Here is a 26,340-nt window from a genome sequence, read left to right on the forward strand (position 1 = left end):
ATTGGAGTAGATTTACAGATTCGGTAGACAGAGTAAACTTAGGCTACTTTCACACTCGTGTTTTGTGCGGATCCGTCATGAACAGACCAGTTTAAAAAATACAACCGTCTGCATCCGTTCTGAACGGATCCGTTTGTATTATCTTTAACATAGCCAAGACGGATCAGTCTTGAACACCATTGAAAGTCAATGGGGGACGGATCCGTTTTCTCTTGTGCCAGTAAAAACGGATCCATCCCCCATTGACTTAGGGCTCGTTCACACGAGCGTGTGAAGCCCATGCTGTGGACCGCAAATTGCGGTCCGCAATGTACAGGCACCGTCCGTGGGGCAGGCGCATGGGAATCGCATTCACTTGAATGGGTCCGCGATCCTTCCGTTCCGCAAAAAGATAGAGCAAGTTCTATCTTTTTGCGGTGCGGAAGCACAGAACGGAACCCCAGAAAGCACTTAGTAGTGCTTCCGTAGTATTCCGTTCCGCATCTCCGGATTTGCGGTCCTATTGAAAAGAATAGGTCCGCATCCGTGATGCGGAATGGCCAAGGAAGAGTGCCTGTGTATTGCGGATCCGCAAATGCGGTCTGCAATACGGCAACCGGCATCACACGTTTGTGTGAACAAGCCCTTACATTGTGTGCCAGGACGGATCCGTTTGGCTCAGTTTCATCAGACGGACACCAAAACGCTGCCGGCAGTGTTTTGGTGTCCGCCTCCAGAGCGGAATGGAGACTGAACTGATGCATTCTGAGCGGATCCTTTTCCCTTCAGAATGCATTAGAATGCAAACTGATCCGTTTTGGACCGCTTGTGAGAGCCCTGAACAGATCTCACAAACGGAAAGCCAAAACGCGAGTGTGAAAGTAGACTTAGGCTACTTTCACACTTGCGGCAGAGAGATCCGGCAAGCAGTTCCGTCGCCGGAACTGCCTGCCGGATCAGGCAAAATGTATGCTAACTGATGGCATTAGTAAGACTGATCAGGATCCTGATCAGTCTTAAAAATGCCTGATCAGTCGAAAAAATGCATTGAAATGCCGGATCCGTCTTTCCGGTGTCATCCGGCAAAAACGGATCCGGCATTTATTTTTTCACCTTTTTTTCAGTCTGCGCATGCGCATACCGGAAGGACGGATCCGGCATTCCGGTATTCTGAATGCCGGATCCGGCACTAATACATTCCTATGGGAAAAAATGCCTGATCCGGCATTCAGGCAAGTCTTCAGTTTTTTTAGCCGGAGATAAAACCGTAGCATGCTACGGTTTTCTCTTTTGCCTGATCAGTCAAAACGACTGAACTGAAGACATACTGATGCAAACTGAACGGATTACTCTCCATTCAGAATGCATGGGGACATACCTGATCAGTTCTTTTCCGGTATAGAGCCCCTGTGACGGAACTCTATGCCGGAAAAGAACAACGCAAGTGTGAAAGTAGCCTTAGAAGTCAGCCAAAATTTTACGACAAGGCCGAATCACGAGTCACTGGCACACATTTACTGAAGTGAATCCACCTAAGTGTTGTTGTAAATTCCACCAAAATTATGTTATGGTCCCTGGTAACAGAATCCATAACGGAATTCTTAGATAACCCGAACCTTGTACGCCGAACTTGAAAACAGAAGTTCGCTCATCCCTATAGTTATAAAGTTAGGCAAAAGTGTCTAGACATGCTCCAAATTTATCATGCAGCCTGAGTTGCTGTGATAATTTTTGTGCATGTATAGACAGCCTGTCTAAATTTTTGTCGTTTACAGGATTAACAAATCTACGCCACTATCTTCTATGGAGAGTTGTGGGCATGTTGTAACAGAATTCACTGTCCTGGTAGGGGGAGGAACTGAGCTTTACCCATCACTTATGGTGAACGGTGCATTACCTGCTTCCATCCTTTTTTTTCTATTTAGAAGCACTACCTGTCATTGTAATCCCGCAATTAATTTTAATGAGCTGACTGCTGAAAAATAATCTGTACAGCACCGGGCCTTCTGTGAGACCTAGTGTCCAGTGTTAAAACGGCATAGTTTCAGAATTTATTTTTTATTATTTATCTTTAAATATAAATTTTAAACAAGTATGCCCCTTTTATTAAGCTGAGCTCTTAATAGTTTTGGGCAACAAGGCCATAACATTCCTGTTGGACAGTTTTGATATACTGGCCCAATATTTTTGTATAACTGGTAAATGCCTTATCCATTTGTCTTTCTTTTCCCAAATCTAAGAACCACACAAAATTTGTTACGAAAATAGAGTTTATTAAAAACACACCCCTAATGTTTTCAAGGGCTTCCCCTATTAAAAAAAAAAATCTGTAAACTTTTTAAAGATGATATTTAAAAAGCTACAGCAAAACATAGGAGGTTTGATTTTTTTTAATAACATGTTGGAGCTTTTCGTAACCATTTAAGTAGAAGGAAAGCCAATTACTTTACAATTCTCGAGAAAACTATAACAGGATGGCATACAGCAGAAGCGAATATTTTACAGCATATTGTACAACTCTGAAGCTCTAAACATCAAGCTTTAACCCCCACCCCTATTTAAGTCCTAGTGTGCAGATTCTTATGTAGATCCAGATTCCTTTTTTGCTGGCTCAGAAGATGGTGACATTTTAGAGATCTTCTCCTCAGCAGGTTTTTGCTCTTTAGATTCAGCTTTCTCTTTCTCTTTATCTGGATTTTCAGCTTTACCCTTTAGAGGATCATGGTTTTCATTCAAAATTTGCTTTCTACCACTGTCAGGGAAATCCAGAAGTACTCTTCTGGGCTCCCTTTCTCGTCCTACTGGCCACCTATTTCTCTCCTCAGTCTCCCTCTGTCTATCATGGTCAGGACTTCCCCTGCCCCAGGGTCTTCTACCACGCCCTGGTCGCTCGTGATCCCGATCATCAAATCGGTTACCAAAGTGTTCTCGCTCATCCTCATTGCGGTTCCCAAATGACCTCCTACCAAACCTCTCTCTATCAGGAATAAATCCTTGACGATCATTTCTCTCTGGATGGAAGCCTGGTCTTTCTGAATTAAAGCCCTGTCGTTCAGGATGAAAACCTGGCCTGTCAGGGCGGAAATTCTGCCTATCGGGGTTGAACCCTGGTCTGTCTGGCTTGAATCCTTGCTCCTCTTCCTCGTCCATGGTGAATGCTTCGCCCTCATCCATCTCTGGATTAAACTCAGGCCCGTCATCCATCTCAGGATTAAATTCATCATCTGCCTCTGGATTAAACCTCATTCTTTCATTTCTATCAGGATTAAATCCATGCCTATCACCTCTATCAACATTAAACCCATGTCTGTCAGGATTAAATCCACGCCTGTCATTCCTAAATGGCCTGCCTTCTTCTGGTCCCCCATGTCCTCCCTGCCTTCCAAAGTGGCCCTGAGGTGGATAAGGACCTCTCATCCCATGTGGTGGTGGCATTCCATAACCACCTGGCCCAGGAGGAGGACCTCTGTGTGCCAAGTGAGGCAGCATTGGTCTATGTGGCATTCCAGGAAATCTTTGCATGTGAGGGGTGGGTACTCCAGGTGGTCTTTGCAGCGGTATAAGCCCTGGTCTTGCTCCTAGAAGACCAGTCGATGGACTCTGCAATCCAATTAAAGGCCCTGGTGGTGTTCCTGTTGAGGGACCCTGGGATGGACCAGACTGAAGAGATTGGGACTGAATTGGAGGACCGTGGGATAGTCCATGTGATAAACCTGAAGTAGTCTGTGGAGGGCCTTGAGGTGGACCATAGGATGAGTTTGGAGGCCCTTGAGGTGGGCCAGGAGGACCTTGATGTGGGCCAGGAGGACCTTGATGTGGGCCAGGAGGACCTTGATGTGGGCCAGGAGGACCTTGATGTGGGCCAGGAGGACCTTGATGTGGGCCAGGAGGACCTTGATGTGGGCCAGGAGGACCTTGATGTGAGCCAGGAGGACCTTGATGTGAGCCAGGAGGACCTTGATGTGAGCCAGGAGGACCTTGAGGTGGGCCAGGAGGACCTTGAGGTGGGCCAGGAGGACCTTGAGGTGGGCCAGGAGGACCTTGAGGTGGGCCAGGAGGACCTTGAGGTGGGCCTGGTGTAGCACCTGTCTGAAGTCCCTGGGGAGCTTCGCCCTGCGAAGCACCTGCAATAAAAATAAAACATTATTAAAAGATTCTGTGTATAAACGATGTATTAGAATGCAAAAAGACTATACGTACAAAAATGCACTACCTATAAAATTAAGACTGTCAGTCCAAAAATGCATTACATTGGCTATACAGTGGTCCCTCAAGATACAATATTAATTGGTTCCAGGAGGACTATTGTATGTTGAAACCATTGTAAGTAATCAGTTCCAAAGCACCAAAATGTCATCCAAGATGAGAGAAAATTAAGATTTAAGATAAATAAGCAGATAACTAAGACAGATAAGACAAGTCCTTACATATATCAGTAAGGAATAGCTGCTAACTAGCAACTAATCCAGCTATTTTACCAGAGAAGTGGCATTGATTGGTTGGATCAGAGTCTGAGACCTTGTATGTGGAGTCTGGTTTCAACTTATGATGGGTCAGAAAAGAACATTGTATGTTGAAAATATTGTATCCTGAGGCCATTGTATCTTGAGGGATCATTGTATATGATTGTTATAACTCAACTCGTAGGATCAAACACAAGAAAGAGACAAAAGCGAACTGAAAAGATTCCAACATGGCAGATATTTTCTACAGACATATCTTCTGAAAGTTGCCCAGTCCTGAAACTTCAGCATATTCATCTCTTAAACCTATGGGCCTCTTTAGACTCATGGATGCTTTATTTTCACTGTGAAATGTTTGCATATAGGTCACTGTACAAGCACCTGAAGGATTACCAGTTGAATGGACAGGCATTCCAGCCTGCCGGAATTCATAGCCTAATACGCTGATTTTAGGAGATTTGCCCCATGAAAGTACTGTCTAGTGTACTTATGTATAGAATAATTTGCATAATAAAGACAAAGCTTATAGAGAAGTATTCACTATTAGCAGCAGTGTGTATATCTCCTAGTTTATCAACAAACTAAATCCCCCCTAAAAACTGGCAAATACTCATTTGACAGAAATTTGATCAGGATTACTGCCATAAGGCCACCGCTCACGTCCGTGTGCATTCGGCCTAAAGTGTGGGCTATGGCTTGCTTTCCAACTGTGCCTAATCTCAGTTAAAGTGCAGGCACATCATTTACCTATCAATTATGTTACAAAAAACATGCAAAAGTCAGAACTTGGTATTGAAATATGTGCCATATCAATCAAATGAGCATATCATATGGTAACAATGTGTCAGGCTCGGACTGGCCCACCAGAGTATCCTCCTGTGGGCCCAAATTCTGATATCATAGTGATCCCCAAAGGTCCAGGAGAAAGAAAACATTTGAAGCTGCCTTTGGAGACATGATGGTCTATTTCTTTGAACCAAAACCTATTGATTATATGGCGGCTGGTCTCCAAGGATAATTTCCTCTTTTAGGCCCAAGGAACCCCAGTCCGACCTTGTGTGTTGTCATTCCACCTTAAAAAAATGGCACCAGTCTATGGGTGCTCCCAAGTCAGACAACTTTAGGGATCATGCATATGACTGTATATTTGTTCTGCATTTTTTATGAATCGTATGTGAACCCATTCATTCATGGGGCTGCAAAAGATGCGGACAACCCCGCAAAAAAAATTATAGAACATGTCCTATTCTTGTCCATTTTACGGACAAGCATAGGACATTTCTACATAAGTTGCACTCGGCCAGGACCCATGTTTTGTGGATCTGCAATTTGTAGACTGCAAAACACTGCCATGTGCATGAGCCCTTAACTAAAAAGGTGGCGGATGGCCAGCTGGCTCGATAACATTTCAAGCAGCTCAGTTGGCCAGACTGCGGGTTACACAACAAAGTGATGGAGGTATGACACAACCTTTCCTCAAATATTGCTCTAGTACAGTATATAACCGGTTGTTTTACCTGTCTTGTACTTGTTCCTTCCTGGCTCAACACATGCACAGTGTGCTATCAGAAAAGTAGTCTATATGGCACATTAAAGTTAACCTGTTCTGCAGAATGAGAGCCAAGCTAAGCTATTAGAGCCATGTTTGTCCACAACTCTAACCGCTTATGATAGGATGACCGAAACGGTGGCGTTGAAGTGGATTTGAACCGATGAGTATAAATGTATTATTGCTTCTAACACATCACAAGTCTGTCACTGAGATTACAATATATTAATACTGATGAAAAACTAAAATAAAGCTAGTTTTATTTGTTAGACCCTGATGCTGGTGTCGGGTAGTCCCTAAAAGTGATGACTTTGTAAATATATTTGAAAAAGTAAATGCCCACAACAAAAGTTGTGGCGTGAAAGTAGTAATTTCAGTATGGGGGAGCCAGGAGAGATAGCTGTCGGACGACAGTTATTGAATGTGTATGGGTAGCTTAAAGAAGCATTCCAGTTTCTGCATTTGTGAGTTACCTCCTCCCTTCTGATCCTCAACTGTGTCATGTGACTAGCACTCAGACTTTTCAAATAACACATCATCTTATGTGTAGAAAGAAAGCCAGTTTCTTTATGCATTCATCTGTCAGTCTCATAGGAATGAATAGTGAAGTAACTAACTTCCTGTCCTGTGTCAGTTGGAGATCAGAGAGTTGGTCACATGACACAGCTGAGGATCAGAAGGGATCGGATAACTCACAAATAGTCACTGGTGAGAAGATTGTGTGTGTTCACTACACCTTTTTAACAGGTCAGAGAATACCAATTTTATGGGAGTGCTACTTTAAGGCTGGCTGTATGCACTTGTTTAACGTCCCTTTACACTGCCATATATTTGGATAGATTAAAGAGGACCTTTCACCATAATAAAACCTCTAAACTAACTATACAGCCATGTAGAGCGGCGCCCAGGGATCCCCCTGCACTTACTGTTATCCCCGGGCGTCGCTCCGTTCTCCGGTTATAGCCTCCGGTATCTTCATAGTTAGGCTCCACCCAGGGGAACCTGACGCCGTCTCTTTCTCCTATGCTGTAGTGCTGGCCAATCGCAGCGCTCAGCTCATAGCCTGAGAGGTTTTTTTTTCTCTCAGGCTATGAGCTGAGCACTGCGATTGGCCAGCGCTACAGCATGGAAGAATGAGAGGCCGGCAGGTTCCCCTGGGTGGAGCCTAACTATGAAGATACCGGAGGCTATAACCGGAGAACGGATCGGCGCCCAGGTATAACAGTAAGTGCAGGGGGATCCCTGGGCGCCGCTCTACATGGCTGTATAGTTAGTTTAGATGTTTTATTATGGTGAAAGGTCCTCTTTAAGCAACAAGCGGTGCTATTAGGTGCCTCTAATTATCCGATTAATGAGCGAAACAGTTGTTCATTTGGGGCAGACACCTAAATTATCTTTTGTGAGCAGCAGATCGTGCTGTCTAAACAGCACTCTGCTGCCCACAAAATCATTCTGTACGGTGGATGAGCGACAATCGTCTGCTTCATGGGGTATTTTGTAAAGGGGACATTAACCAACCCCCCGACCCTCCCCCCGGTTGCCTATCCTCTGGAAGTAGTTTATCTCCCTGAAAACAAATGAACATTTGAAGTCTGAGAAGCCCTATACACAACAGATAGTTTGCAGGTCCCACAGAAATTGCTTGGTCTATTCGACACACATGTAATGTATATGACCAGCTTTGAAGGGGTCGTCTCATCTCGCCACTACTAAGGTGAGACAGTCCCGACCACCTCCTAGCCAGGAAAGAGCAGAGCGCTGGAGCTCCTTGGTTTTTTTTACTCACTTAGGCCTCTTTCACACTTGCGTTGTCCGGATCCGGCGTGTACTCCACTTGCCGGAATTACACGCCGGATCCGGAAAAACGCAAGTGTACTGAAAGCATTTGAAGACGGAACCGTCTTCCAAATGCGTTCAGTGTTACTATGGCACCCAGGACGCTATTAAAGTCCTGGTTGCCATAGTAGGAGCGGGGAGCGGGGGAGCGGTATACTTACAGTCCGTGCGGCTCCCGGGGCGCTCCAGAATGACGTCAGAGCGCCCCATGCGCATGGATGACGTGATCCATGTGATCACATGATCCATGCGCTTGGGGCGCCCTGACGTCACTCTGGAGCGCCCGGGGAGCCGCACGGACGGTAAGTACACTGCTCCCCCGCTCCCCGCTACACTTTACCATGGCTGCCAGGACTTTAGCGTCCCGGCAGCCATGGTAACCACTCTGAAAAAGCTAAATGTCGGCTCCGGCAATGCGCCGAAACGACGTTTAGCTTAAGGCCGGATTCGGATCAATGCCTTTCAATGGGCATTAATTCCGGATTCGGCCTTGCGGCAAGTGTTCCGGATTTTTGGCCGGAGCAAAAAGCGCAGCATGCTGCGGTATTTTCTCCGGCCAAAAAACGTTCCGTTCCGGAACTGAAGACATCCTGATGCATCCTGAACGGATTTCTCTCCATTCAGAATGCATTAGGATAATCCTGATCAGGATTCTTCCGGCATAGAGCCCCGACGACGGAACTCTATGCCGGAAGACAAGAACGCAAGTGTGAAAGAGCCCTAAGGCTACTTTCACACTTGCGTTGTTCTTTTCCGGCATAGAGTTCCGTCACAGGGGCTCTATACCGGAAAATAACTGATCAGGTATGTCCCCATGCATTCTGAATGGAGAGTAATCCGTTCAGTTTGCATCAGGATGTCTTCAGTTCAGTCGTTTTGACTGATCAGGCAAAAGAGAAAACCGTAGCATGCTACGGTTTTATCTCCGGCTAAAAAAACTGAAGACTTGCCTGAATGCCTGATCAGGCATTTTTTCCCATAGGAATGTATTAGTGCCGGATCCGGCATTCAGAATACCGGAATGCCGGATCCGTCCTTCCGGTATGCGCATGCGCAGACTGAAAAAAAGGTGAAAAAATTAAATGCCGGATCCGTTTTTGCCGGATGCCACCGGAAAGACGGATCCGGCATTTCAATGCATTTTTTCGACTGATCAGGCATTTTTAAGACTGATCAGGATCCTGATCAGTCTTAGGGCTCTTTCACACCTGCGTTATTGTCTTCCGGCATAGAGTTCCGTTGTCGGGGCTCTATGCCGGAAGAATCCTGATCAGGATTATCCTAATGCATTCTGAATGGAGAGTAATCCGTTCAGGATGCATCAGGATGTCTTCAGTTCCGGTACGGAACGTTTGTTGGCCGGAGAAAATACCGCAGCATGCTGCGCTTTTTGCTCCGGCCAAAAATCCGGAACACTTGCCGCAAGGCCGGATCCGGAATTAATGCCCATTGGAAGGCATTGATCCGGATCCGGCCTTAAGCTAAACGTCGTTTCGGCGCATTGCCGGAGCCGACATTTAGCTTTTTCAGAGTGGTTACCATGGCTGCCGGGACGCTAAAGTCCTGACAGCCATGGTAAAGTGTAGTGGGGAGCGGGGGAGCAGTGTACTTACCGTCCGTGCGGCTCCCCGGGCGCTCCAGAGTGACGTCAGGGCGCCCCAAGCGCATGGATCACGTGATCCATGTGATCACGTCATCCATGCGCATGGGGCGCTCTGACGTCATTCTGGAGCGCCCCGGGAGCCGCACGGACTGTAAGTATACCGCTCCCCCGCTCCCCGCTCCTACTATGGCAACCAGGACTTTAATAGCGTCCTGGGTGCCATAGTAACACTGAAAGCATTTGGAAGACGGTTCCGTCTTCAAATGCTTTCAGTACACTTGCGTTTTTCCGGATCCGGCAGGCACCTCCGGCAACGGAAGTGCATGCCGGATCCCAACAACGCAAGTGTGAAAGAGGCCTTACTAATGCCATCAGTTAGCATACATTTTGCCTGATCCGGCAGGCAGTTCCGGCGACGGAACTGCTTGCCGGATCTCTCTGCCGCAAGTGTGAAAGTAGCCTTATCTGGAGGCCTTTTCTTTCTGTTTGTGGGCAGCAGCTCACATGGGACAATCAAGCTCCTGTTAACACCTTCCTGCCCTGCAGAGGAAATAGTCCCTCATATATACAGTACATAAGGTATGTAATGCCACACAATTTTATTCTCCACTATCAGTAGTAAGATATTGCTATATACGTCTGAGTACAGAGGTGGGGACAAACAAAGGAAAAGCGTCTGAGTTGCTTCTCCATGAGATCACTACGCTAGCACAGAGGGGAGGAGAAACTACTGAGCATATTGGCCCTCCAATAAATGCAAGAGGTGGTGGACCAGCAGGATAAAAAGCAGGAGGCGCTACAAGAGAGGAAAATGTAATGTACATAAAACACCTAACAATATTTCGTATTGCATATATATTCTGAAATACTCTATACATTTCATAGTAATACTATGTCCAATTACCCCATGAAGATCTTCCTAAAACAAAACTTTTCTACTCCCTATAATAGAGTTATATGCAAAATAACGGTCGAGCCCCAGTTATGGGTCTACAAACACAGTGAAAGCCAGATATCCCTCCAGAGAAGGAAAACCATAAAGTGGCCCCTATATCAAGATCCCACTCTTTTACAAGCCTTAAGTGACAGGGGAAGACTTAAGCCAGTTTTCCATCCACAGACAGCTGTTTTGGGGTGTTGCCCCTCATCAGTGGGGAGTAGGACTCTGGCTAACCGGGAGCAATGCCTAGGAGACTACTCAAACAATAGCTGATCTCAGGGAGACCAACTTTCTATAATGGAGTTGTCTTTCAGATGCTGCTTGTACACTACAATCATTGTGATTTGCAAAAATCTTTAAGCATTACAGATCAGTTTTCAGGCAGATCAATTGGTCATTAACAGACCAATTTGGACAGAAATTGGTCAGATATTTCTATCATCCTCAGGGCCATTTTTACAAAGGCCAAAGTTCAGGACAATTATTGGGAATGATCGTTCATACCGATAACTGTCCTGTGTAATGGTGCCACTGGGTGAATCAGTTTTATGGGAATGTTATTTATAAGACATTTCTTTCATCCATGAATGATCCTTATTTAAACTAGATCTTTCATCCAACTATCAGATGAAAATGTCAAACATGGACAGATGATGGCAGTCTATCATTGATCTGCTAAAACAATTGTTTGTTATTAAAGGGGTTGACCACTTTCATAGAGGTTCTGTCCATAATATGGCTGCTGATAGAGGGTCAAGTGACCAAGAAAATTACTCTGCCTTCATTAAACATGCACACCTGACGTCTACACTTTTGGGCGTTTAGTGCATGTGCAGTGTGTGTGATGTGTCTGGCCCTCCATCAGCGGCCATCTTGTAAAAAGGACCTCTTTGTGGAAACCACAACAGAATTGCCGTAGAAATGAACATGGCTTATGAAATATAGCAAACGGCACAAATTATTAACAACGGCTATATTAGTAAGTACCACATAGCCATCTTATATACACTTTGGTAACCATTAGACAGAACGTGGTCAACCCCTTTAAATCCTACCCGACAAACTGTTGTTTTGGTTGATATAGTCTATTTCGACTAATGTGTTTGGGTGCTTTTAGTCTCTTGGATGTACCTGCCCTGTAAATCCCTGTTCTCTGGGGGCAGGGCTGTATTCCAGCTCATCTTGGAGACTGTATTTGCTTACTGACATTTTTCTGATCATTATTTTGTGTTGCCATAAAGCCAAGCCCCCTTATATAAACAATAAGAGAAGGAAGTGTGTCTTCAAATATGGCCACCCCCAGAAGTTTTAAGACAAACAAAATAGCGATGACATTAGAAAGCTATCCCTATTATACAATATCTGTGTATTATACCAATGCAGTGATAGTTGTGCATTAGGTTTTCCAGAACATCCCATCTGATTTGTATTGAAAATTACATTTAGCTTTCTGCTGTTACGTACGTGGGCACATGGTGTCTAGACAGATATAGGGGTGGCACATACAACCATCATTCACTTTAGGCAGATTACACCCCCCCCCCCCCCTCCCAAACAATATGTTAAAATTGCTGACAGGATTTCAATGAGTACTGGGAATGTGTATTTTACTCCTCAGCCTTGGGCAGTCTGATCCATGTGACACAGCATGACTAGACAACGTTCTCAAATATCCATATGAATTGGAGATGAGACTGTATGGCAGCCTCATATTAAACAATGGGAAAGAATGTAAATGCCAATATTAGAAAGATACTCGTGATTTTCTAGCCAATAATGCCAGGTTGAATGAGTCTGCATGTATCTGAATCTATTGTAAATGCTAACCGACATCAAACAACTGTTCCATCTCATAACATTTGAGATGGGCATTCACTGTAATGAGTACAATTCTCCTTTGTATAGAGCTACAGTGAACTTAAAGAGGATCCGTCACCACTCCTGACATGATCTACTTAATAACTGTATTCCACATAAAATGATAACACTGGAGCATTTATTCTTATGACTATGTTGTGCCGTTCCTTTATCATTCCTATTATAAGTTTAAGTATAAGGTACAACTGGGTGTTACCAGTTGGGAGTGGGTCCCCGCAAGGTTTGACACTGTCAAAACAGTGCTACCAGTGTCAGGATGTGCAGGGACAGAGCCAGTTGTACCTTTATACATAAACTTCTATCCAAAATAATAGAGAAAAGGCACAACCTACAGTTATAAGAAAAAGAGGCTCCAGGATTGTTACTACATGGGGAATGAAAGTAGTTTCTACAACAGACATATCAAGAGAGGCGACAGCTCCTCTTATAAAACTGTTGGAAAAAATATATACACTGTCTTATGCCCAAGGCAAGACTTGTACTTTGCCAGACTGGAGGCTTGGTCAGATAAGTGGCAGATGAGGTTTAACACTGACAAATGTAAAGTTATGCACATGGGAAGGAATAATGCAAGTCACCCGTACATACTAAATGGTAAAACACTCGGTAACACTGACATGGAAAAGGACCTAGGAATTTTAATAAACCGCAAATTAAAGCTGCAAAAACTAGTGTCAGGCAGCTGCTGCCAAGGCCAATAAGATAATGGGTTGTACCAAAAGGGGCATAGATGCCAGTGATGAGAACATAGTCCTACCACTTTACAAATCATGAGTCATACCACACATGGAGTACTGTGTACAGTTCTGGGCTCCTGTGAACAAGGCAGACATAGCAGAGCTGGAGAGGGTCCAGAGGAGGGCAACTAAAGTAATAACTGGATTGGGGCAACTACAGTACCCTGAAAGATTATCAAAATTAGGGTTATTCACTTTAGAAAAGAAGACGACTGAGGGGAGATCTAATTACTATGTATAAATATATCAGGGGTCAGTACAGAGATCTATCCCATCATCTATTTATCCCCAGGACTGTAACTGACGAGGGGACATCCTCTGCGTCTGGAGGAAAGAAGGTTTGTACACAAACATAGAAGAGGATTCTTTACGGTAAGAGCAGTGAGACTATGGAACTCTCTGCCTGAGGAGGTGGTGATGGCGAGTACAATAAAGGAATTCAAGAGGGGCCTGGATGTATTCCTGGAGTGTAATAATATTACAGGCTATAGCTACTAGAGAGGGGTCGTTGATCCAGGGAGTTATTCTGATTGCCTGATTGGAGTCGGGAATTTTTATTTTATTCCCCTAAAGTGGGGAAAATTGGCTTCTACCTCACAGTTTTTTTTTTTGCCTTCCTCTGGATCAACTTGCAGGATGACAGGCCGAACCGGATGGACAAATGTCTTTTTTCGGCCTTATGTACTATGTTACTATGTAAAAGGCAATGTAAGGTACAGGCAGCATGTTCTAGAGCAGGAGGAGCTGAGCAGACTGGTATATAGGTTTTATGGGAAAAGATTCAGTAAAACATGCATTTAAATTCCTGCTCATTCTGGGCTTTAAAGTCCAGGAAACTGTCCCATCAGTGGTTGACCACAGTCATAGAGGGAAGGCGGTCAATCACTGATAGGACAGCCACGACCCCCGTAAACCGCCTAGGTCAAAAATTGCAAAGCTAATCCACATAAACTAAGGGCTAAACTTCCTGACAAAGGTGTCTCTACTAAGTACCAAACAAAATAGGCGAGTTTTAAAGAAAGTCTCCCAGCACTAGATAGGAGCTGGGGAAAGCATTACAGACACACCTTTTGTGAAGTTTCTATAATCAGGATTAGTACGAATATTACAATTTATTCTGCTGGAATCTGCTCCTGCAAGTAGGAGGTAGAGCCTTAGTGTGCAAAGCCCCTTCCTTCTGCATCATGGATGAAGCATTCAACCAGAAGCTGTTACTCAATGAAGAAAGGGTTGCAATGCAGCGAGCACTTCCTAGTGAAGCTCCCTTCCTGGTTACCTGAGGAAAAGAATCTAGCAGTATGTTTCTTTCCCCAGCCTCTACCTAGTGTTGTCAGCAGTTTAGCAAGGTAAAAACTGCTGACAAACTCCCTTTAAAGAAAGCAATTGACAAACTAATATACAGGGGTAGCTCCCAACTCTCCCTTACGGAGGAGGAGAGAAGAATCAGGTCATTTTTTTTTCACCCTATCCTTTTGCTCTGCTGGAAGATTGGCACAAAATTTGTGCTGAATCAACTTCATGAATGTAGATAATTTTGTAGAGGCTTGTAACTAGGGTCCAACATAGCACAGGCTATGTAAAATAAAGGCTTCTTATGTGGAAGAGAGGCCTCTGGACCCTTTCAGCCACCAGGGGACTGAAAGGCTTCTCTATTACCTAGAGCTATGAAAAGTATTTTCTTTTGATCGTCATAAAAACTGCAATTTAATATCGTTACAAAGACAGACATTAAAGTCTGGAGTCCGGGGGTCCATGTATACTTCCACATTCAGATCACTCCTGCTTTATGTGTAGTCAATGTAATCTGAAAATGTTATTCTAAATAGATTAGCCTTAATATTTTCTATAGTGTCCTATAAGACTACATATTTGGTATTCCCATTGTGTTAGTGCAAAAAGTACAGCTCCCAATACAGATATTGACGATACTAGAAACCTCCAGCTTTTCATGCAGGTCCATGATCTTCAGAAGTTCCTGTTTACCAACTAGGGAAGGAGGTGTTATCTATAGCGGATAACTCCTGTAAAATATTCTCTAAAGTACACTTCTTAGGGTATATTCACACATTGGTTTCTTGTGTCCAAGAACAGAAGAGATGCAAATATCTAAATTATAAGACTGTCCCATGCATCAGAATGTGGCAGAAAATCATGCAGATACTGCAGAAACCACCCTATTACCTTGTAAGAAAAAGATCTTCCACAGAAATGTTATATATGTATTAATTCAACCCAACACAGACGGTATGATACGACCACTTTATGGCCATTCCAATGAGGTCTGAGGTTTTGATTTCACAACAGTCTTGTACAGCCTCAAATTTTAATATGGTAGAATATTTTTTTTTTTTTAAACTGTTTGATGATGCTCCTAGGGAGACCGGGGTTCTTTTCTACATCACGCACACATTTCGCATAAATGTAAGCAATTTACTGATCAAATTTAACAAACAAACAAACATTCTCCAACCCCCTTTGAGAATATGTTGATCGCATCAAAACCACCTTTGCAAATGGCATCTTCCTTTTACAACATAGTTGTATCCCCTCCCATGGGTAGCAAACCTTCATACCTTTTCTTGGGAAAAAGCGCTAAATAGGACATTTTCTGACTCAGGGCTGAACTCTGTACTCATCTAGTGACATGGTTTCTCTAAACAGGTTTTGCTATAAGAAAACGCTTTTAAGTTGCTTTCCAGCTGGTAATAAACTCCAGAGCTCTTGCACGGCTTCGACTTAATAGACTCCGCTCTCCACTGGCACTGTGGTACTCAAATTGGCTCCCTGTCCCACAACTGGTGGTACTGTACAGCCCTTAACCATTTCTGGCAAGGGAAAGTCGTCCCTACGACAGATGGGCGTTCTTAAGTTTACAGTGTCGGTAGAGGAAGTTCTTCTCATAAAACCTTCCAAAAATAATTTAACCACCACACTACTAGTGGTGGTTAAGCATTGGATTCTTCTTCATTGGCTTCAGACAACACCCACCACTGTTCAAGAATGGATAGATAAGGTGTGCTGTAGAGAGGAGCTTTCTAGTTTGGAAACTCACACTAGGTTTATGATTAACGCAGAGGCTTCGAGACCTTAGTCCTCTGTCCACGTTTTCAGAGTCTCACAAGTTTTTAGATCGCTGTGGTATCACTGTGGACCACTTACATATAACTTCAGTTTAACCAATTCAATGTAAATCATTTACACCATTCAAGGCTGTGTGTACCCATATTGTACATGTTTTACTTGCGTATTCTGTTTTCTTGGTAATATACTCCTGCTTTGAGACTGTATCCGCATGCCGGTTGTATCTGTATCTAATGATAGCATTGCACAGTCATATCTCTATTGTAAAATCTTATGTTAAATAAAGAATGGCAAAGAAAAATGTGTGATGCTAATCTGAACAACAGCCATGAGTCTGTTCCAGTATCTTGAGTCAAAATAGTGTACTTCATCTTTCAAGTATAGGGGAAGAAAAATTAGAAAAAGATTGTCCACAGTAGATGCCATCAAATAAGCACTCCCATTGACATCAAATACTGTATTAAAAAAATAAATTATATATATATATATATATATATATATATATATATATATATATATATATATATATATATATATATATATATATAACATGGGTGCATTGTCCATCTGGCTCCTAGGATTTCTCCAGCACTGTTTTTGTAGGTCTAATCCATTGTATACTTACATTTGGTGATTAAGAATTTACATTTTATATTAAATCATCTGTACACATGAAGTAAAAGAACCTGGATGCATAAAGATTGTGTGCCATTACAACCTGCCATTGATGTTGTAACATCCATGTGCAAATTAGAATCCAATATGTTTTCATTACCATCCAAGTCCATAATTTACAACCTTTCACTTTCTGGTAACTGGCAAGAACGGTTCTGTAATGACTTACTGAGAAATATTCAAGTAGATATATGTTCTTATTTTCATAGAGCCATTTCCCGACTTTCTTTTTCTAAGGCTAGTATTACACTAGCAGATTTTGCAGGTGTTTATCGGGAAGGAAGCGTTCCTTCAGGAACATTGTCCAACACATTGTATTGCTCTACGATTTGTACACATGAAGTGTTGCCATATGTTGTGCAATTTATTTATTTTTAAATATCTACCATTTGTCTAGCCAATGTACAGTATAATTCAGATGGTTAGCTTTCTTATAAAGAAATATCCAAATACTTCAACCTGTAAATGAAAATCATCATGAAAATAAACAAAAACACAAAAAAACAGTGCTCATCACTGCTCAGTCCAAAAGTAGAGCTTTCATGGGACAAGAGTCTCTCAATGATGATCCAAGAGAATACCAGGCAGCTGATCCAGTTGGTTAATGCTCCAATTATGTTTATGGGACACAAGGGGAGTGTGGTGTCACCCTTACATGTAGATGCATTTTCACAATAATTCCCGAGATCCCAACTGAAAAAAAGGATTTGAGGGCTGCTCCTTCAACATATCGATCAGTGACTGGGAAAAGCTGAACCAGAGCCACATATATGTTTTGCATTAGAAAGAGAACATCTGGGAACTTTTTTGTGTTAGCCTGTGCAATGTGTCATGCAAAGACTGTCATCAACAGTGGATTCTATATATACTCTCTGTACATATTGCAGCTACATCTTCCGCTCTTATGGAAGAGATGGGACATGTTTCCAACCAAATAAAAAAGACACTTGAATTTGTTGCATAGGATTTAGGAGAAAACTGGCAGATCGTTTCAGACATTCATGTACAAAATATATATGTGATGTAGGCTGTTCCACGATATCCCTGGTGGTCAAGGATGCGGAAATTGGAAGTTTTTGTTTTAGATTAATTATTTTCCCTCAAAATTGGATAATTTGTCTGAAAACAGACATTAAGTTTTTCTAATAATGACAACTAAGTTGCAAAATTATGGTGGTTGACTAGTTGTTTAAAAGGAGAACAGGTACAATGCCTTGTAGGACTAGCTCAGCTGAATGTAATGATGCCTTCCACTTAGTAATCTTGCTTCATTCTGGAAAAAAGGTACTTTAATCCATACTCAAATGAGCAGTTAAGTGCACAGAGGACGGGCCCAAGCCACCTGTGCACTCTTGCTCCTCCCCCTCTCCTTTTTACAGGGCCAGGTTACTGCATAGTCATCTCACCTGGTTCTGTCAAAAAACATTATTGAAGCAGAAGCAGCATAGCGAACTACACCATTTATGAACCTCACAAGTTACAGAACCCGTACAGCTCGCCGTTTCGGTAACAACCATTTTCAGGTTTAGAGATAGAAATCTTGAATTACTAGAATTAAGATGGCAAATCACATACTGTGTGAAAATGTCTAACGCGTCTTCCTATGAATTACAGCTGTATTAGAACAAATAAACCTACCACCATTTCAACGACATTCAAAATTATTAAAGTAAGTTGTGCGCATTTTGAAAACTAGAGAAGAGTTAAATCAGCTTTGAAAGTTTGGTGAAGACCTTAGAAACCACAGGCCATCAGTGTTTGAAAAGAGACCAAAACTCTTAATAAACCTAGGTTGTAAATGTCTATTGCTCATCATGGTCATAGACGGAACTAACCTCTGAATCTACACTATAACAATAAAGCTAAAGTAAATCAAACATACTGTATCAATTGCACAATATGGTTAGTTCAATACAAACTAGTTTAATACAGAAAGGGAACAAGTGAAGACAAATGGACAACATCTAATCCAGTGACATGAGGGCAACTCTAAAATGAAATTCTGTAAAAAGATCAATGGGGCAGGCTCGGACTGGCCCACAGGGGTACAGGTGAATCCCCCGATGGGCCCCTAGTCTCCCACCCCCTTGCACAAGTGGCACATCACACAGTAGACTTACTGCACTACATACATGTATTCAATGTACAGCACCTCAACCAGCCTCTAATATAATATAATATATATATATATATATATATATATATATATTAATTATACACACACTCACCTAAAGAATTATTAGGAACACCTGTTCTATTTTTCATTAATGCAATTATCTAGTCAACCAATCACATGGCAGTTGCTTCAATGCATTTAGGGGGGTGGTCCTGTTCAAGACAATCTCCTGAACTCCAAACTGAATGTCAGAATGGGAAAGAAAGGTGATTTAAGCAATTTTGAGCGTGGCATGGTTGTTTGTGAAATACTCAGACAGGCCCGTCTGGCACCATCTGCTCAGTTACTGGGATTTTCACGCACAACCATTTCTAGGGTTTACAAAGAATGGTGTGAAAAGGGAAAAACATCCAGTATGCGGCAGTCCTGTGGGCAAAAATGCCTTGTGGATGCTAGAGGTCAGTGGAGAATGGGCCGACTGATTCAAGCTGATAGAAGAGCAACGTTGACTGAAATAACCACTCGTTACAACCGAGGTATGCAGCAAAGCATTTGTGAAGCCACAACACGCACAACCTTGAGGCGGATGGGCTACAACAGCAGAAGACCCCACCAGGTACCACTCATCTCCACTACAAATAGGAAAAAGAGGCTACAATTTGCATGAGCTCACCAAAATTGGACTGTTGAAGACTGGAAAAATGTTGCCTGGTCTGATGAGTCTCGATTTCTGTTGAGACATTCAAATGGTAGAGTCCGAATTTGGCGTAAACAGAATGAGAACATGTATCCATCCTCTGATGGCTACTTCCAGCAGGATAATGCACCATGTCACAAAGCTCGAATCATTTCAAATTGGTTTCTTGAACATGACAATGAGTTCACTGCACTAAAATGGCCCCCACAGTCACCAGATCTCAACCCAATAGAGCATCTTTGGGATGTGGTGGAACGGGAGCTTCGTGCCCTGGATGTGCATCCCTCAAATCTCCATCAACTGCAAGATGCTATCCTATCAATATGGGCCAACATTTCTAAAGAATGCTATCAGCACCTTGTTGAATCAATGCCACGTAGAATTAAGGCAGTTCTGAAGGCAAAAGGGGGTCCAACACCGTATTAGTATGGTGTTCCTAATAATTCTTTAGGGGAGTGTGTAATATATATATATATATATATATATATATATATATATATATATATATATATAAAAATAAAATTATTAAAGAAACTCCCCAGTTTATTATCATAGCCATGATCAGAGCTGAGATGACTTCTAGATCTAGGAAAGCTAGTCAGTATCCTCTTCTCCCCTTCTCAAGGTTGCTGCAGGGACCCCCATATTCAGTCATCGGTAACATCTCGCTGCTGTGTGAGCAGATAATATCTGAATGTATCCTTACGGTGGGCCCTAGGCACCCCAGTCCGACACTGACTGGGGGAATTTATCAAGCCCTGCACTCCATAATTCTAGCTTCAAAAAAGTCACAAGTAGGGTTTTTTGTTACTTTGAGCACTGGGCCTTCCAGTGCTACCTACAGAATTGGAGTGAAAATGTCAGAGTAGATCACTTTTGTGCCACACTTATGAAGTACGGCTTTTTTTTAAAAAAAAGTTGTCACTCCACACCAAAGATCCCCCAGGTCTACTTTTACTGAAACAGACGCAACTATGTTGCACTTGCACAAAATGTATCATTACTATTATTACTGTGTGCCATTTTCATAACTCCAGTCTAAAAACTAACCTCAATGATCCCCCCCAATGTTTTTATAGACTGGGTACTGAATACAAGTGGAACAAACCAGTGTGATCTCTCAAAGACAATTACTAAGTCTCCAAATAAGGTCTTCCACATACAAATAGCAATAATTTGGCCCCAACCATGACAAAATGGAATAGTCATTGTAATAAGGCTTTTATAAGGTTTTCAATATTCAGGTCTTGCATAATGCAACAGCCAAAAAAAAGTGAACGTATGGATAAGGAAATATAGCTGTGGTCTACTCCTAAAAGTGCTTACCTGTTTTCCAATTTCTTCAGGATGGTCTTGGCTGCATCTAAGCTTTGCTCCATTAGGACAGACCTAGTGGTCTATTTATTGGATAAACAAACCTGGTGGTTCTATCGTATTCAATGTCAAACTCATCCTACAGACATGACTATGCTTGTATCAGGTATAAGCTCAGCTCCCCGGGAGTCAGTGCACCTTGAAATAATTTCCATGACAGCAGAGAAAGATTTAAACTAACCAAGTAAACCATCAGTGGGATTTATTGATGTAAGGTAAAGGTAATGTCAAATCCTTGTACAGTATTTGCATTGAAAATGAATCCACACTACAGACAGATTTAATGGGAGTGTGTCACCTATATATTTATTTTTTTCCCACCGATTTAAAAGTAGATGGTGAAACAGATTCCTTTTTCTAATCCATTTTTATTTTTGGATTGTAGATTTTTTTTTTAAATCCATCTTCTATGCAAGATCATGGGAGGCAGCCATCTTCCTGAGCTGCCATAGGCACAGTGGACAGGAACCAACTCATTGACTTATACAGGAGAGTTTTGTAGGCACGCTCTCTACCCTGTGCAGGTCATTGTGCAGTGAGGGGGAGTAAACAGGCTGTGACGTCATCTACTCGGAATGATGGATCCTGTGCCATGTATACAGGTGTTACCAGTCAGTATAATCCTGCTTGTGACGGTAATAAGCTTGACAACTGAAAAGTGATCTGTACAGAACAGTAAGTCTTTACATAATATTAGGCTTAGTGGTGACATGGAAAATTAAAAATAACCACAAATTCTTAAAAAATGTTTTACGTTACAAATTGATAACTTTCTGATGGACATATTACCTTTAAAATTGTGCTTTTACTGTAAACTCAGCTTTAACAAGAACCTGTAAATCTGCATTAAGGGACGCTATAACTACACTTCATTATGTCCACAACTAAGGCAAAGGGGAATATTCCCTGTAAGATGCTAACCCCTCCCCCAACATCTGCCGTACATGAGTACACCGGACGCATGCCGTTATACACAGCAGACACCTGATAGTCCATGATCGGCCATAACACCAATCATGGACTTTTAACCCCTCGGATTGAGAGGTCAATTGAGAACACAGCATTTGAGCATTCAAATTACCAGGAGCACTGAGCTCCTGATCCACAAACAGCTCCCTCATGGCAGGTTGCGGGAACTGTTCACTTGCTATGGCAGCCTTGGGCCTTCTAAGGACTCTTAGGCTGGGTTCAGACCTGAGCGTACGGGATGGAGCGCTCTGTATGCGCGATTGTACGCGCGGTTACAGACGCGGCTCCGGAACAAGCGAACGCCCATTGTCGCGCGTTCCCGCTGAAGTCTATGTACGGGAACGCGCGACAAGACGCCCCAAAGAAGCTCCTGTACTCCTTGGGGCGTCGGGCGTTTTACAGCGCGATCGTACGCGCTGTAAAACACTCAGGTGAGAACCATGCCCATAGGGAAGCATTGGTTCTTGCCTGTTGAGCGTTTTACAGCGCGTAGGAACGCGCTGTAAAACGCTCAGGTCTGAACCCAGCCTTAGGCCCGTCACAGCGAAGTTCCTGTGAAAGGAACGTAGTGATTCTCCCATAAGCTGCAATGGTAAATAATTGCAGTCTATGCGATAAGTGATGAGATGATTAAATGTTAAAGTCCCTAAAAAGTGTATTAAAAGTGAAAACCTTTCAAAATATAACAAAATAAGATAAAAATTCAAAAACACCCCGTTCAAAATAAAATAATTGGTGTTGCTGCAATCCAAAATGCCAAAATATAAAAGTATTTATTCAGTACGGTGAACAGTGTAACAAATATAAAATGGCTTATTGGGCATTTTCTGGCTGCTTCACTTGCGCACGAGCGTGCCCCCCCCCCCAAAAAAAGATCAAATAAGAAGTGATCAAAGAGTAATATACACCCCAAAATGGTATCAACAGAAAATACAGATTGCAAAAAAAAAAGAGCTCTCAAACAGTAATATGATATAATATAATCAAGTTCTGGGGGCTCAGAGTGGCGATTCAAAGAAAAATTCTATTTTTTTTGCATCAAAACACATACTATAAAAGTGTAATCATACTGACCCAGAGAATTTAGCTAATATGTCAATTTTACCACATAGGGAACACCGTAAAAACAACCCATAAAATGATGTACATTTTTTTTTTCTAATACATCCCATTTAGATTTTTTTTTTTTCAGGCTTCCCACTACAAAGTATGCAATATTATCCCGCAAAAACATCAGAAAATAAAAAATGATTGTTCCTAGATGAACGGGAGTATAAAAACATAATTTAAAAAATAAATGCGTCAGGAAAAGATTACACAGCAAGTCTACAGCCATACTGTAGGCACGTAATGTTCTATGGTAGATTTTATGTGCATATACGAATTGTAGTTCAGTACAATGCATGTGAAAGGGACTTTGACCTAGTTAACTCTTCGCGATGTTGGCACATTATGCTTAGGCTCATCGACATCTTAACATGACTAGGCATGAGAATGTATGTTTCCTTTAGGGTTTCTTCTGTACAGAAGTGAATTCTAAGGGCACTGTGTTCTGTAGGATGTTAGGGCTGCACTGATTCACAAGAACATGGCCAACAGTTTACAAATGCGTAGCAGTTTTGATGTATGAACCAGATTAATAAGTCTGGTTCAACCCTTAGTTTCTACCATCTCGATTGGTGCCAGCATTCCTGAGAAATTCTTGTTTTTGTGATATGCAAAATTAGCTGCTTGGTGCAATAAAGGCATCGCCACTGCACTGAAAACCACACTCATTGTTGCCCACCACGCTTCCCCAGCTTTGAGTGACAGGGCCAGGCAGTGGCAATGTGATCTGTGGATTATATTACTCACTTTGGAGACCAATCAAATTAAACATTGCTTTTTTTGTTTTGTTTTTTACGGCTCAACACAGGATAAAATAAATTTAAACTCACATTAACAGTCTCACTCCCTTACAAATGTTTCCCAGTGCCCCATTAGTCACATCCTGGTCCCTTTCAATATTCAGGAAACGGGTTCAGCCAAGAAATGTAAAAAAATTTTTTTACACCATGCAGTGTCTATCAAAAATGTTTAATAGCTGGACAAACCTTTAAAGGGATTATCAGCTATCAGATTGTGGAGAGCCTTCAGATCAGCAGAGCAAGAGGTTTCACCTTCAGGCCCCCCATACAGCATGTAGTGTTGGCCAAATCTACCGAGAACGCTGGGTTCGGCTGACAGTGTAAGGTGGGGAAAGGATGGTTTTTAAGTGAATGTTTGCCAGATTCTTTTGTTCTTGCAGGGATGCCACCAAAAGTCTGCCAGCGGCTTTCTCCTCTGTCCCCAATAAATAAAAATACATTTCCGGCTCAACAGATCACTTATGCGTATTAGGAGGACGGGGGGAGAGTCGTTTGCCGGTCACATATTGATAGCTGATGTAGCATAATAAAAAGGGGATAGGCTAAAAGGAGATATTTAATGTTTATTTTCCACCTGAAGATTTTTCTTTAGTCTATCCAAGATTTATGAAAGCACCTTATTTCATTATGACAAAACCACTAAAACACGTTTACTAAAATATTTCGGCTGGCCATAAACATTACACATGTCGAACGAACTTGCCAATTTCAGGAGGACTGGACAATCCTCTAATGTGTATGTGTGGTGGTGGGGTTCTCCCAATGACTTATGTCAGCCACATTCGATTTCAATCCTTGACAGATCAGCTACTGCTAGAGATGTATGGCGTTCGCTTACTACACTCTGCCTACAGAGAACACAAGCACGCAGACCTGTTTGGAAATAGCTGTCAAATATCTAAAGATGACCATGCACTTAAGACAATGAACGGCTACCACTGCGGCCAGTCAGTCATCCATGGGATCATTTGTACGTACTATCCCACTAGCAACAAAGACTACATTGGCCCACCAGGGAGTCAGTTAAAAAAAAAAAAAAAACACCGAGTCTATAGTCCTTGAGCACAATGACAAATGAACAGCTGAATTCGGCCAAACATGGCAGTCAGGAGTCTGCCGTAGGCCATCTGTTCCCCCATGCTGTATAGTGGCAGTGGCAGATCGTGATTAAAAACCACAATCTACCGCCTGCAAATGATAATTTTTTTTAACATGTCAAAAGATTTGTATTGCCCGAAGAACAAGCGTTTGCTCGTTCATTGGCGGCAGAATTACACTGCCAGATAATCGCTGGTAAGCAATTATCGGGCAGTGTAATACAGGCTTTAGTGAAGCTACAGTCTACAGAAATGAACAGCCCGTACGTCCTTGAGCAAAACAATACAGTGAAGAAAAAACTAAATTAAAGCAGTTTTCTTGTTACAGTCAATGTAAGTCCATTGTAAATTGTCCCACACAAACAATATTTTTTTCTGTTCATGTATCACAAGACCTCAACATCGTATGACGACTCTTCTACATCAAATGGTAATGATAAACGTATGACTTTTTGGATCAAAAAATAATTGTGATTCTGATATTTAGAGCTCTGGCATTTAACAGTCATATCCTACTTTAAGTCTTTACACATCTTCAAACTTAGCAAGTTGTTCTAACCATGTTTTCAGTATTTTTACTTAGTCAACTGAAACTAAGTAGCACAATGCCAATACCATCATGCCCAAGTAAGCTACAGGGGAAAGTTGACTATATTTGCGCATTGATGGTAATGTGAAATCATTCTGCCACATTCACCTGTTGTCACTGCAGCACCTTTCTCTGGTCAGTTAGACTGACTCCTATTCAACAGATCTTAAGCAGGAAATCCACAGATCCAGGAAGCAAAAATTAAAATAAATAAACTAACAAATCTAAATCTATGACCTAGTAACCCTCACATTGCCTCTTTGGAAACCACTTCCTTGTGTCATCTGCCTTTAACCAGAATAACTCTTTTTGTCTAATAATTTAAAGGAGTGTTCTGGGATTTACATATTGATGGCTTATCCTCAGGATTTGTCATCAATATCGGCAGGGGTCCAGCTCCCAGGACCTCCACGGTACTCCAAGACCATTTGTGCCTCTTCTGAGGCCATGTAACATCACATTCATCAGTCACATGGCCTACGCGCAGCTCAGCCCCATTTAAGTGAATGGGGCTAAGCTGCAGTACCAAGCACAGCCACTATATAATGTACGGCGCTGTGCTTAGTAAGCTGTGAAGCTCACCAAAGCAGCAGCCTCCTCAAACAGCTGGGGTACCAGGAGTTAGACCCAAGCTGATCTCATATTGATTATCTTATCCCGAGAATAAGCCATCAATGTACAAATCCCAGTGAACCCTTAACTTTTTTTCAGATTAAATTTTTTATTTAGTTTTTCAAATAAGTGGATAAAAATGCGATACAAAAAGGTAACAAATTGCAATGTCATGCAATGCCTTATACATTGTAGAGTAATCTCCAGACAAAGGAGGTAACAAGGTATAATTTCCCAT

The 26,340-nt window shown here is 42.3% G+C and overlaps 1 protein-coding gene across 2 annotated transcripts in view; it reads right to left on the reverse strand.

Moving 5' to 3' along the window:
• Positions 1 to 2,237: 2,237 nt before the first annotated feature.
• SCAF4 (SR-related CTD associated factor 4) overlaps positions 2,238 to 26,340 on the reverse strand; it is a 110,993-nt gene continuing 86,890 nt past the window's right edge. The window contains exons 20-21 of one of the 2 annotated variants that reach the window (XM_040423188.1): positions 3,789 to 4,103; positions 2,238 to 3,746 (exon numbers count right to left, since the gene is read on the reverse strand). In XM_040423188.1, coding sequence (XP_040279122.1) covers positions 2,560 to 3,746; positions 3,789 to 4,103 — 1,502 coding nt within the window. In that variant the 3' untranslated portion in view covers positions 2,238 to 2,559. Of the gene's footprint in view, positions 4,104 to 26,340 lie in introns of both variants that reach the window. The other variant, XM_040423187.1, reaches the window with a different exon arrangement.

The sequence above is a fragment of the Bufo bufo genome, chromosome 3 (assembly GCF_905171765.1).
Source record: "Bufo bufo chromosome 3, aBufBuf1.1, whole genome shotgun sequence".
Taxonomy (NCBI): domain Eukaryota; kingdom Metazoa; phylum Chordata; class Amphibia; order Anura; family Bufonidae; genus Bufo; species Bufo bufo.